Source organism: Phocoena phocoena, chromosome 18 (assembly GCF_963924675.1).
Source record: "Phocoena phocoena chromosome 18, mPhoPho1.1, whole genome shotgun sequence".
Lineage (NCBI taxonomy): Eukaryota > Metazoa > Chordata > Mammalia > Artiodactyla > Phocoenidae > Phocoena > Phocoena phocoena.
This window is the reverse complement of record NC_089236.1, coordinates 32,900,119-32,914,490: the sequence shown is the minus strand read 5'-3', so window position 1 is coordinate 32,914,490 and position 14,372 is coordinate 32,900,119. Positions and strand designations below refer to the sequence as shown.

Below are 14,372 nucleotides of genomic sequence, written 5' to 3'. Positions count from 1 at the left end.
ATAAGGTTTTTCCATTTAAAGAAATAGATATTTATCTCATACCCACTGAAATATTAGCCTCATTCAAATCATTCCTCAGGCCTTGTACAGTTATGTGTTCTAGGTATTTCCTGTTTATTATTTTATTTATTGAGATATTTATTGAGTTACATATATATCAATATATAGATATATATATTGAAGTAAGCTGTTTTTCAGGGCTGTTATAAAATCTGTAGCTACAGTATCATTCTGTATCCATACAGTGTACTACATGTCCTGACCTATGTTTGAATGGAAGAACTGGTTAACACACAGAGGTTTATATTGCTTGTGTAGGCCATAAATGTGGGTTTCTGTATTATTCAGTTCTGCTAAGAAAGAAGCCTTATTATAATATAAAGTAAGTTATTTTCAAAGTGGACACTGTTGGTGCCCCTCCAAGACCCCCTTCACCAGGCTGGTTACGGGCGTACCCAGGTGTGAGTGTTGGCTCCTGGTGGTTCACATCTGCCCTCTTAATCCAGAGATTTGGCCTCAGGGAACTGGGGTCCTGCAGCTAATGGCTGACTGACTTGGGTGGTGTCAAGGCTGGCCTCTCCCTCCAGGTACTATCTACTGCTGTGCACTTCAGGCTGAAGCGAGAATCCAGCTGAGGCCACATTTTCGAATGTCCCTGTCTCAGTCCCCTTTTCCTGAGAGCATCCCCCTCATTAATCACCTACACCTGCATCCCTGTCCCAGGTCTGCCTCTAGGGAACGTGCCCTAAGACAACGGAAATGCGATATGATCATACTAACCAGCTGTGAACTCACTAATGTGAAAACTGATGACTTGCTCACAAGAGACCCTTTACAGTTATCTGGAAACTGCACTAGACTGGGTGTCTGGGCTCCAGTTCTCAAGCTTCTAACAACCAGATAGCTCTGAAGAGTCATTTCATTTCTATGAGCCTGTATTTTCTGTTGTGTAATACATACATGGAGTTTAGACTATGTGATATTCAAAATCTCATGCTGAAGGTTTTGCCTTAAGGCAGGGGCTTATTAAATAGAGATGCTTGGCTCCCGCATTGCCTCCCACCTCCAGGTTCTTGGATAGCTTTAGAAGATGTTCAGCTTAACTTGAATTGGAACTATAACATAAAATATGGATGTGCATTTTCTGGGAAGGAGCTTCCAATACATTTCACTAGGACTCTGTGACCCTCAGAGGTTCAGTGCCAGTGTCTTGTAGAGTTTTCTTCTTTTTTAGCCCTGTTCTCCACTGATAAAGATTCAAAATCCATTCTAAAAATCCTGTACCCTATTCCATAGATACATACATTTTTTTTCTTTCCATCACTCCCTTATTTCTCTTTTTCCTTTTGTAAAGGGCAGAACTTTTCTTACTCTTTCGAGTGCCATTTCTTCCTGGATGTAAAGAGAAGGACCATCTGTTAGATGAAGTTACATACCTATTGAGTGATCCTGGAAGGTTTGTGCGATTATGTAGGTGATTCCAAACTTCTCTGTAGTATCATTTCTTCTTTGTTTCCTCTTATTTTTAAGCAGCCACTGTCATTAAACTTTCGTTATGGAGTTGAGTGTCATATTTAGACAAGAGAGGTGGGGTAAGCCAGAGGAAAGAAGTTGGGAGAACTCTGGGTTTCTTCCTTAATTCCAAACATACAACTTTTGTGTATAAGCTCATGTTATCTTGAAGATGCCTTTCCAGAAAGAAAGCAGTAGTCTTTTCTTTCTTACAACTCTCCACCTTAAAATTTTATTTTGATTTCAGCCACAGCTAATGGGTTTTCTGTTTTTTAGTTTTCTATATCTATTAAGTATTTTAATTTGCTGGTTAAAGAGGCTGGGTCACATTTGGCCATTAGACAGAAAATAAAAAATACAGTGAATAATTTAAAACAGATGTTCTCTGTGCTCTTAGGTGCCCCTCACACACACCTTTTATGGCAATTGCTCCTTAACTTCCTCATTACTTTTTCTTAGTTCAATTCTTTATAGATTATATAAACTATCTCCACTCATAATTTAAAAAAAATCAACATATAATGCCTACTGTACTATATAATAAAACAGTATGTATTTCATTGTAAACAGTTGGCCATCGACTACTCAAGAAGGCACAATAAAGTCACATTCTGGAGTCTTTGCTTCATGCCACTGTGAGTACAACAGCTACGATGTAGGTTGATATAGGTGTGTTGTTCTGTTGATTCAGAAACCACAAGCAGCATTGTCCTGGGATACCTAAATTTCAGAAATGGAACACAAATGATGGTAAAGCTTAAAACAAAAACAGTGTAACTATAATTTACAGAGTAGTTGGATTCTTGGAAAATTCAATGTATATTAAGTTACATAATATATAAAGTATTAAATATGTAACAATTTACATATTAATTCTGTTGTACATCTAATTTCATTGAATTAGAGTCTAGGCGTAGATAATTATGATTTTCCCTCTCTCGTTCTCTCTGTGTATCTCTCTGTGGGATGCAGGGCAGTTTCTTATTGTGTAGGATTAGCTCATGTGTTGCAGAATGTGTAGTACACCTTTCCCCTGTAAATGCTGGTAGCATCACCGCAGTCACCATGACAACCAAGATGCCCCGAGACATTTCCAGAATGCTTCCTAAGTGGTGTTAAGGTGTATTGAAAATCACTGGCTTAGAGAAAAAAAAAGAAACAAACTAAACCATTATTCACATAATAGGATATTTCTAACCAGAATAGCCAAGAGTGACATTACTAATTGCTACCTTTTATTGGAGTATCAAACGGGACAACTTCTAAGATCTTAAATTTTGTATCAAGGTGAAATGAAGGGAATTTTGACTTTTAATTGCTTCACAGTTTTGGTAGCCAAAAACGGAGTCAGCTAAAGGCATAAACTACAGTGTCTGAATTGTAGAACCCTTATAAAACTTAGAAGAAATTTAACTTTCTGGGCTCCCTAGGTGATCCAAAGTCCTGATTTTTATGGGCACGTTTCTGAGTGGATATGTAGTTTATATACATTAAGATGTCCTACATTGCACACAGATGACCCAAGGCTAAGATCAGGAGGAAATCCATTTGAGCTGCCCTCTCCTTCAGCCATTTTTGTCTTACCTCAGCCTCCCTTCCTTTGTCAACTGAGCTGATAGATTCTGGTCGCAATCCATATCTTTATGTGGATATTATTGACTTGCAGTTTTTAGTCAGAATTAGGCCTGTAGCAAGATCTAGCTTACCTAAACCTTTATTTTGATTGGTGCTGTTGAGAAATGTTAGGTTTTTAGGTGGTAATTCTTTTTATGAGTGCCACTTTTATGTGATTTAGAACATGCAATAAATTAATTAATGAATATTTTTGATAGGGGTGGAGAAGAGACAGTTAAAGCTGTAGGATGCTTCACCTTTTGCTAGGATCAGTATTAGGTATTTGGTATGTGCTTGTAGCTTATCAGAATCTGAAAAGGGATTGGCTTATTTAACTTTTAATTCTTATGATATATGGAGGAGCGCTTTCAGAATGGTGCAAGATGGCTTCAGGTACAGCTGTTGTAAAAATATGTTTATATTTTAAAATATATTTATATAAATTATAAATATTATATATTGACTATAATATATATAATTTATATAGATAAATATATTTTTATATGTAATATATATATTTCACAATTATATATAAATTGTGAATCCTAATAAGCTTATGGAAGGCAGAAATCTTCAACTGTCTAATTATCTATAGTGATGTGAATGTAATTTTACTAGCCTGCTGTGAATTTAAAAAGTTTTTCTGCTAAGTGTTTTACCTGCTAAAATGATCTAGAATACTCTGTTCTCTGTATCTCCAGGTCCTTTCTCTTTTTTCTCCTGGCAGAGCTACATGTAAATAATTCCAGAACAGTTAATGCTGCTTTAGTCACAAATTATTGATTTTCTGTTCATTGTGTATGTAGAACTGTTGCTCTACTTAGATTCTAAAACGAGGCTTTTTAATTGTGTTTTCCAGGAAGATATGAATTTAAATGAAGATAAAAAGGCACCATTGCGGGAAAAGGACTTCAGTATCAAAAAAGAAATGGTGATGCAGTACATTAATACTGCTTCCAAGACAGTAAGTAAAACTGTCAAGTTGAGAAGTACTGCTGAAGCATGTTGTGGTATGGAAAACAATACCTTTGCCTAATGAAGTGCCTAAGTTTGCGGGCAACTGTAATCATAGAGCTTTTGTATGTATAATTAAAGGTACAAGTATTATAATAAGTTTGTTTAATTTGAAAGTATTTCTCACCTTATAACTTTTAAACTGCTTTTGCTGTTTGGCCACTCAGACTGTTAAGAAGCACTGTGGTTGCTTGGTCCACTCACTCTAGGACACCCCTCCTTGTTAGTGAATTAAGATGGGTATTGATTTCTAATGTCACTTATAAACTGGGATAATACTTGTATTGTAGAAAAGTGAGACTGATTTTACTCTAACCACCTAAATCAGGATACATAATAGTGGCTTAGAGGCCTATCTTTAATGTGAGTTTCCCTGTGGATAAAATTAGCTTGTAACAAATTATAAATGTAGACACTGAAAGGAGCATTAAGAATCCATGTGGCTGCCACTTTTCTAGGGAAACATGAAATATGTGGGTGGAAGTAATAACTAAATGTCTGAGAAACATGACCAGCACACAGAATCAATTATATTTATTTCATGGAACAACAAATGAGCTTTGTTGTCATAAAAAAAATTGCGACTAAGTGGATTGGATGAAAAATATAAGATGGAAGCTAATGAAGAAGCAAGGCTCGGTAGAAAGACAGTAGAAAATGCTTTTGGCTGAACATAAAATAGAATTGGATTGGAGAAAAATAACTAAACACACTGTAGTTTTCACTGAATACTTTAACCCAAGGGCAGCTTATAAGAATATAAGTTATTTATACTTTAACTCCATTTATCTACTAGACCAGTCAGTGATTCTGAGGTATTTCTTTTAGAGGAAAGACTCAAGTGATGTTTAATTTTTAAACATGTCTCATTTTTTGGCTGCCTGATGTTCAGATGTAGAATTCACTGAGTACTGTGCTTTTCCCAGTTCTTTCTATGGGCTCTGTATCTTGCCATTGAGATGTGAATTGCTTTTGTCCCTTGATGATACTTGGCCATCACAAATTAACAGTGGGGATTTAGGAGTCAGAGCTCCATGTTTTGGATTGACTATTTATCCTCTGTTTGATCTTGGACATCTTATTTTATCTTTCTGATCCTCAATCCCCTCGTCCATAAGATGGGGCTAATACCTACACCATAGGCTTGTTGTTAGAATTAAATTGTTTATTCTATGATTAGAACGTAACAGATTTTTAACTGGTGGCTGCCTCTTGTGGTAGCAGTGGTTGTAGTAGCAATTGTTTGTTTTTTATTATTCTTTGTGATTTACTGTTGAAATTCCTACTGTTGAAATCATTACACCACAATTAAAAATATAAGTAAATGTACCTCAGTAAAAATACAAATTTCTTATTAGTAAGTCTACATTTCTAAGACGTTCATTTGTTCACTCAACACATTTATTAAGCGTCTGTATGTCAGGCACTTAATAAAAGTGTCTGTATTTAAGGCCCCGGCGACTGAGCACCAAGATAGTGTGTCATTGTATCCTATGGAGCAATGAGACACACATGACAGAAACACACAAACACATGTAATGGGACACACATGACAGAAACACACAAACACATGTAATGGGAGGTGAAATGTGATGTGGGGAAAAAAATGCAGGGGGAGTGGAGATGGTGTACCTGTTTTATGTAGAGTCATCAGGGCAGAGTCTCCTGTTAGGGAATTTTAAATCCAACAAGCATGAATCCACTTAATATAATTACAAGAGATAATACATTAGTTAGAACTGGTATAGAAAACCCTAGCATAATAGTGCAGTTTAATTCTGGAATTTCAGATAAACAGACTTTTTTATAGAATAAAACATTTTGAACTCCTTCACAGTGGATCTGTTTCAGCTTACATTCACTGATTTTAAAGTTTAATACTCTATTTTAGACTTGGGCTGGAATTTATTTACCAGAATTAAGTAATTAGGTTATCAGGATTGAAATAGATTAGTTATCTAAAGTATGATTAAAGCATTTAATTGGTGTGTAGAGAGTCATGGCTTTTCCTAGGAGGGTTCTGAATAATTCAGCAAATGGTTAACATTGTAGAAAGTTCAAGCTGACCAGTCATCTGTTTTTGCTCTGGAAGTAAAAACACATTTTATTAACTCTAGGATATGGATTTTATTATGCCAGTATATTTAGGTCAATGAGTACTGAAAAAGTTTCTCTGAGAAAAACAAAGTTCATAGATAGGTTGTTCTAGAGAGGATGTGGGGACTTTGTCAGATGTTAACGTTTTAGCCTTAGAATTTGCTTTGAGATTCTCTTTTGTGGGTAAGCATTAATATTATTTTTTGGAAAATAGTATTGATGCCTACAGTTGATTTTTTGAAAACGCTTTTGAAATGTTAACACTCAAAGTAGCCCTAAAGTAGATCAGCTTGGTTTTAAAATAGGAAGAAACAAAAAAAACAATAAAAACCATCGATCAAACTAGGTTGTTTCCAAGATCTTAGTAGGTTTCAGTTTAGGTGGCCAAATAGTAAGACTGAATTTCTTTAGTTAGGAAAGATTATTAAAATTTACTAAGCAAATATCATACTTGAGGCTAAAAATGCCAGATTCACGTGTTTCTAAGTTCCTAGGGCATGGGTATGTGATCCAGGTTTGGCCAGTACAGTCTGATGGCCAGGTCTGGTGGGGCCTTCTGAGAAAGGTTTCTCTCCCTCATAAAAGGGTCCAGAGCAGGAAAGCTGCCATTCCCTGCTACTTGTCGTGGCTGTGAGGGCGTGTGGGGTGCTTGACGCCTGACGTCATGGAGCTGCTGCTCTGGCCCAGTGCAGTCCTGCCTCCCAACTCTTCCATTATATGAGGTGATGCCAGTTCTTATTGAAGCTGCTTTAAGCTGGGTTTTTGCTTTGCTGCTGTAAACATCCTGATAGACCATCCAGATACACTTTGGCCTATGTGGGCTATCTCTTTAATTCACTCTGGAAATTTCTTTTTCCATCCAAAGGAGTATCTTAAAAGATCCTCCCCTCACCCAGTATACTCAGAGCATAGATGGGGAGGCACTACAAGGCCAGGTGCCCATCCCTTGGTAAATGACTTGTGCTTAGCAGCAAGTTTATTGGAGAAAACTTCTTTCAAGAAAGAACGATACAGATTTTACCTATGTACTATGACTTGCTGGAGGGTAAGACTATTCTGCAATTAGTGGTAAGGACCTTATAAGTAGGATGTGACATGATAGTCCAAATGGAAGAGAACCCACAGTTCCTGAACAAGGTAGGATGAAGAAAATTCTAGAACAAGAGAGGATCTCTTAAACCACAATTGCCAAAGAATTTTCCTATTTTCTAAATGGAAGTGAGCTAGAATTTAAAATACAAATCTACCATATAAATGTATTTAATTATGCTTAACCCAACTGTGAGTATAATTCTTTTATTACGTGTGGTTCAATTATTTTTAATCCTTTTTTTCCTTAAACATTTTTAAAAGCCCCCTTCAGATATTAAGTGATGATTTTTGTAGTCAAGATTCTTTTGAGTGGAACCAACCAGGCTTGGGAGATATATCCTAATAGAGTTGCTGCCTTCACCAAGTTTTCCTTTTCTTATTTCTTCTTTGTTTAGGTGTATCATACCCTTTATCTGTGACATCAGTGTATATGTTGTGTTCATTTTCTGGGTGTTATTTTTCTGGGTAATATGGAAGTCTCCCATGACAGGGTTAACAGAAAACCATGGATTAATTTATATGCAACTAAAGAATGTGTTAAAGAGGATAGCTGTAGAGAGTAGGATTTAGATCAATGAGTTGCCTACACCCCCCTACTCCCACCCCAACGCGTTGCAAAGGATTAGTAAAAATAAAATCTCTTTTCTATTTGTTGAGAAGAAAAAATTTGCAGTTCCACTTCTAGGTTTTTTCAGGGTGATGCGTGGCAATTCAAAACTAGAGACAACTTAGAGAGGCCAAAACCTATATCCCAGAAAGTGAAAGGAGGAAGAGGAGAATCATCCAGGCGTGTTTGAGCGATAGGACAGGAGAACCAGAAAGATATCTGGTCCTCTGTGGGGAGGTGGAGTTTCAGGGGGAGAGAGAGAGAGACATTTAAAGAGTTTTGAGGGACATTTTGTTTTATGCTGTGTAGTATAACACCTTTATGATGTCTTTAAGAACGATTATGTCTCTAAGAACCATTCATCTTCTTTTTTTCCTAATTTATTTTTATACATTGAGATGACGACACTGTCCAGGCAGTTTACTTCTATACAGACTACAACCACTACAACTATGACTTATCAGCACATGGTCTTTTTTGGCTGTACCATTAGGTGTGGATATAATGCTTTAAAAATCTCTCTTCAAAATGCATACTTCTAGTTCCTGAGGATTGCACTAGGTTGGAATCCAAAGTTCTTACAGGCTCCTTGACATCCCCCACTGCCGCCCAATATGTCATTGGAAACTGTATCCCAGCTGCAAGTAACAAGCTCATTTTAGGTGGGCTGACATGAAATAAAAAAGGCCTAATCTCACATTTCTGAGGTGCATAATTATAACATCCATCCTTTATTCCCTATTTGTATTTAGTTTTTTCCTTTTTGATTTCTTTTTCCAGGGAATGAAGCAGAAGTCCTCTTTTATAAGTGCTCCTGGAAGTTTACTAGTTTCTTTGACTTTGTTTCTAATTTTTTTCCTTCCTAGTCAATCTAGACTGCAGTCAAGTGACTTCAAGGGCTCCTCCGAGGCATTTGTTAGAAAAGTTTGGATGGCGTTTAGCTTTACTCCTTGAATCCTGTCTTAAGTATTTCTGTAGTTCTTGCTTAGTCTTCTTTAACAAAAAATAAAGTTAAATAACAAGTATTATAGAACATAATTTTAAAAGGCACATAGAAAGATTGTAACAAAAGTTTCTCATGATTAAATGGCTGAGTGTAAATTGAGTTCGTAAGCGCAGTATTATAGACTTTCACGTATGTGTATGTATGTAGGTGTGTATATGTAGTGTTCAAAAGTATTTTGAAAGGTATTATCACTTGTTCTAGCTCAGTAGGTCATGGTGTTCTCAAACATGGAGGACAGAGTTTTCTGCAGTATCAGCCTTCTAGGCATATTTTGATCAGACGAGAACTGTGTTTTGAGAAAATATTAGTTGTGTGTTCATTTGTATGTATGAACGTTTTCTCCAAGTAGAAAATCTAGACTTGATTAAGGGTGTTTTCATAACTTTCAGTGTGTGTTTTATTTTTTAGATTTAGTTTCATATGTAAATTTTGGAAACATTGTCAGATACAGGTAAATCAAGTTGTTGTTGTCCTTGTTTTATTTCCTCTATTTTTTGTCATCGTTGTTATTTAAAAAGCTTATATATTTTAACCACTAGAAACTTAGATGAACCATAAATAGTTACACATTCTTGGTAAAATAAACACAGGTTATTTTTTGGCTTACATTTCAGGTTAGGGATTTGGTCAAAGCATCCCTGCCACATAAAAACTTGGTAAAAGTGGCTGGAGCTCAGTATTAGACATTTACCTGTTTATCATCAGTACCCTTACAATACTTTGCCTGTTTGTCTCCAGGTCTTGCTTGCTGACTAGGAGAAAATTTCAGAGCCTCAGGGCAATGAACCAACTTCTTCTTGAGAGTATTTCCTAATCTGTCTGGCATTTTAATTTCCATTTGTGCCTATATAGGACAGGTTTTATTTATGTACAATTAAAATTATCTTCTAACAGCTCAGATTCATCCAGCTTTCTTACACGTCGTTCCAAGCAGCACCAGTGGTGTACAGTGTTCTCTGATGTAACTACATTGTGTTTTTGTTTAGGCAGGAGATGAATATGAAGAAAGCAGTCATCTTTTCTTTTTTTATATAGGATGAAATTATATTAGGTTCAAACTAGAATTGTGTATTTTGGGTCTTTTAAAAATGTTATGGCTCGTTAAGACATCTTTTCTTTCATTATAGCACTTTTTAAAAGATTCGCCAGATATAGAAACATTGTTAGTTACTAGTAAAATTTACTAGAATTTTAGAGCCTGACAGGGCCAATGGTGCTTATACCAGTTTCAGCATTAGAGGTCATCTGAGGTTGTTTTCATCTTGGTTATTGAGTTGTTTCTTGATCTAAGATATTTTTCTATGTTCATGCTTACTTTTTAGACTTTAATGAATATAATTAAGCTTATTTCTGATAACTGCAAAAGTAGTGAAAACTTTGAAAGTGCCAGAAAGGAGAGGAATGTGATTATAATGGAGGTGAAAGTGAAGAGCAAATATCCATATGGAATGGACCTTTTGAAAGAAGGAACAGTTCTGAAGGAATAAGTGAAAAATTGAGAAAAATGCTATGTATTATGTACAGTTGTTTTTCAGTGAATGAAGGGAAAAGGTATGTCAGTGGAAATAATCAATAAATGATCTATAATGGGAATAGAAAAGAGTTTTATTTGACCCAAACTGAAGACCATAGCTTGGGAGACAGCCTCTCAGATAACTCTGAGGAACTGCTCTGGAGAAGCATGGTTTTCAGCACAGTTTTATGTCTCGTCAGAACAAAGAACATCAAACAACTCAGGGATACATTCCTTCAGGGTTTCAAAAAAATACCCAAAACACAGATCAGCATGTACACAGTATGGCCTTGGCATCTGGGAAGGGAGTCTTATCATTTAAGGAGTATCAGCATTGGCCTCCCAAGTAGGGAGGCATTTAATCTTTATTTTTAACATGGACATTCTTTACTCCTGGTCAGTGCACACTTTTCTTTAATGATTAAAGCAAATGTACAATGTATGTTTGATAGGCGACAAACAGACTGTTTTAGTCAGCATAAAATACAAATTAACTCATGTATAAACCAGAATAATGTCCCCGTACCTCAATATGTGAAAATTTCGTCTATTAGGTAATTGAAGAAATAGGAAAAAAAGTTGCCAGGAGCAGTGCCGCTCAACCTTGATATCCATTAGAATCATCTGGGGAGCTTTAAAAATCTTGATATCTGGGTCCTGTCATTTACAATTAAGTCAGGTGGGCCCCAGGCATCAGTATTTAGTAACGTTCTCTCGGTGTTTCTAGGGTGCAGTCAAGGATGAGAACTGGGCTGGACAAGATGAGAGTCTTTTAGTGTAACTAAGCTTCACTAAGAATAATAATATTAAAAATAATATATCACTTAGTTAATTGAGCCAAAGACTAGAAGTTAATAGGATTGAAAGGCTGAACATGGTGAACATTACTCATAAAACTCTTATCAAGCCATTGTAGGTTCCACGCTAGTTTGCACGTGCATAATGTCAAAATGAGTGTTCAAAGGGCATACTGTAGCTACGAAGAAATTCTCCGACACTTGGCCTCTTGTAAAAATCATCAAAGGGGGGAAGGTTATCTACTGTAACAGATGGAAGAACTTGGTCTTTTTTGTAAAAGGATGCCCAGTAGAACACGTATGAACAAGGAGAAGAGTGTGTCTGGTTTTAAAGCTTTAATGGTGGCAGGAAACTTAAACCCCTCTTTATTTTGGTTTGTACTTGAGAGACATCCTTTCAGTTCTTACTTATTCCTAAAGAGAATAAATTCTATACATACTTTAAAAATCCATAATGGGTTAATCATCTTGATGTACAAAAGGTATTCATTCCTAATTTCATGCTTCCCTGATTTACTACCATTTCCTAACTGGTACAATATAATGGTTTCTCCCCACCCTCAAGAAAATAAGTGTGGTTGGTATAGCTTCTTACCCTCAATGTAAAAATTATTTCAAATTCTTTTACTGTCAGAAGTTTTCCAGGGTAGTTTACATAAACTGGGAACCCTGCCCTTGGGATTCTTTGAGGTATGAAAATAAAATTGTCCAAAAGAAAATTCGGGCAGTCTTAGGTTTTGTCTACTCCTTGTATATTATTACTGTTACGCTAGATTTTTTGCTTTCTTTTTTCTTTGGTAGCCTTTGGGAAAGCTGTATTGCATTGTTTTGGTGAGTTAAAAATCATCTTCTGGCTTTTTTTTTGTTGTTGTTAAGGATGGCTTTGTTATACTCTTTCATTTAGTAGAGATTTTTGTAGTTACTGAGGTGGTTTTTTTTTTTTTTTTTTTTTTTTTCTGCGGTACGCGGGCCTCACACTGTTGTGGCCTCTCCCATTGCGGAGCACAGGCTCCGGATGCGCAGGGCCAGCGGCCATGGCTCACGGGCCCAGCCGCCTCGCGGCATGTGGGATCCTCCCGGACCGGGCACGAACCCGTGTCCCCTGCATCGGCAGGCGGACTCTCAACCACTGCGCCACCAGGGAAGCCCTGAGGTGGTTTTTAATTTATATTAGGTCTGGAATTATCTTAGAGCATCTCTACATTTTGCAAATGAAGTGTGCAACAGCCCCCAGTTAGTAGCTAGGACTAGAAACCAGGGTTTCTGATTTTTTTAACTTTTGATTTATAAAATGAAACACAGTTATAGAAAACACCAACAAATAAATATGTAGCTTAATAAGTTATCATAAGAACACCACCCAGATCAGTAAAGAGAACATTGTCAGCCAACTTAGAAAGCCCTCCATCTACCCTGTCTCAAATCTTGCTTTTTTCCTAAATCACTACCTTGACTTTTTTTTTTTTTTTACCTTGATTTTTATAGGAACTACTTCCTTGACTTTCTTTAATTTTATCTCCCAAAATTATACCACTAGACATCATAGTTTATTGTTGCTTATATTTTAAAATTGGAATATCTTTAACTTTTTTTAATCTTCAGGTTGCCTTTATCTAAGGTAGTCTGTATTTTGCCGATTGCATACTCGTGGTAAAGTTAACATGTTTCTCTTTCCTTTGCATTTCCTGCAAAGCCGCAGCTAGATCCAGAGGCTTGATCAGACTCAGGTTTGATCCCTTTGGTAAGACTGTAGGAGGTATGTTCTGTATTAGGGAGTACTTCATATCCAGTTTATCATTAAAATTCTGTAATTTTATTTTCATTTATTAGTTGGAATATATTTATAAAGAGACATTTTCTCACAAATACTGATTACCTTATGATATAGGAAATTTAGGATAAATGCTTGATTCTTTTATTTGCCAGTTTTCAAGGTATTGAATTGGTTCCCTATCATCCTCTAAAGGTGATATATTATTTTTAATATTATTATGCTTAGTGAAGCTTAAATTGTCCCATCTCCAACCAGTGGGACCTTGTCCAGTTGGCTTCTAGTCATTTTGGTTGGCATGGCCCTGTTATTTTACATTGTTTCATTTCTATCTGGTAAGGTAAGGTTACGCAGACTCCCCTCTTTTCCCACACTAGACCTGGAATCTGTCATTTCTTTTAGTGGGAAATGATATTTCAAGAACAATCTGGGGGTCAAGGATACTTATTGCTATTGGGTTAATCACTGTTTGTAGGCCTTTTCAGTGGAGAGAGAGCAAAGGAAAAAAGTATGCATATGTATTTAAAATTTTTTTCTTTCGCATGTGCTGCCCACATCTCCAGCTGTTGTTTTTCTTGTTGTACTAATGGAGCATATAGCCATTACATTTTATACTCCTTTAGCATTTACTAACTGTGTTTAACCCCTATTTAGTCTTTAATTCTGTGAGTAACTGTATTTTAATGCTCACAACCAGTCCTTTTGTTAATATTTCTCTTAGTCATTTTGTTTGTCTGAAGTTAGTTCTTTAGTAGATTTGTCTGAAGAGGTCATGGAAACAGTATTCCCTGAGTTTTTCATGTTGATAACAGTATTTGCCCATTATTGTTTAGTCAGTTTTACTGGATATAAAAACTTTGGCTCACATGTTTTTTTCCTGTAGGATCTTAAATTTACAATTTTTTTCCCTTTTCTTTTTTTTTAAATTTTATTTTTATTTTTGGCCTTGTGGCATGTGGGACCTTAGTTCCCTGACCAGGGATTGAACACATGCCCCCTGCAGTGGAAGCACAGATTCTTAACCACTGGACTGCCAGGGAAGTCCCACAATTTAAACATTTTTCTAGCATAAAGCATGACAGCATTGCTCTTAAAAGGTCTAATTTTCATTCCCTATAGATTACTAGCTCTCTTTATTTATATGTCTGACTTGGGATTATAAAATATGCAGATACCCTTTCATTATGTACTTACTTTGGTTTTCTTCTTCATGGATCCTATTATCGGTATGTTGGATTTTTATATATCTTCAATATGCCACTTTTCCCCAAATCCTTTTACCTTATTCATTTCTTTTTGATTTTTTTGAAAAAAATTTCTGTATTTCATTTCTAAATCTCTTATAATAT

The 14,372-nt window shown here is 36.1% G+C and overlaps 1 protein-coding gene across 4 annotated transcripts in view; it reads left to right on the top strand.

Moving 5' to 3' along the window:
• Nucleotides 1-14,372, top strand: part of DIAPH3 (diaphanous related formin 3) — a 556,147-nt gene that overhangs the window by 71,759 nt on the left and 470,016 nt on the right. For 3 of the 4 annotated variants that reach the window (XM_065896255.1, XM_065896253.1, XM_065896252.1), the window contains one exon: nucleotides 3,986-4,090. The exons of the other annotated variant lie outside the window; for it this stretch is intronic. In XM_065896255.1, the coding sequence (XP_065752327.1) occupies nucleotides 3,986-4,090 (105 nt within the window). The remainder of the gene's footprint in view (nucleotides 1-3,985; nucleotides 4,091-14,372) is intronic. 4 annotated transcript variants of the gene reach the window in all.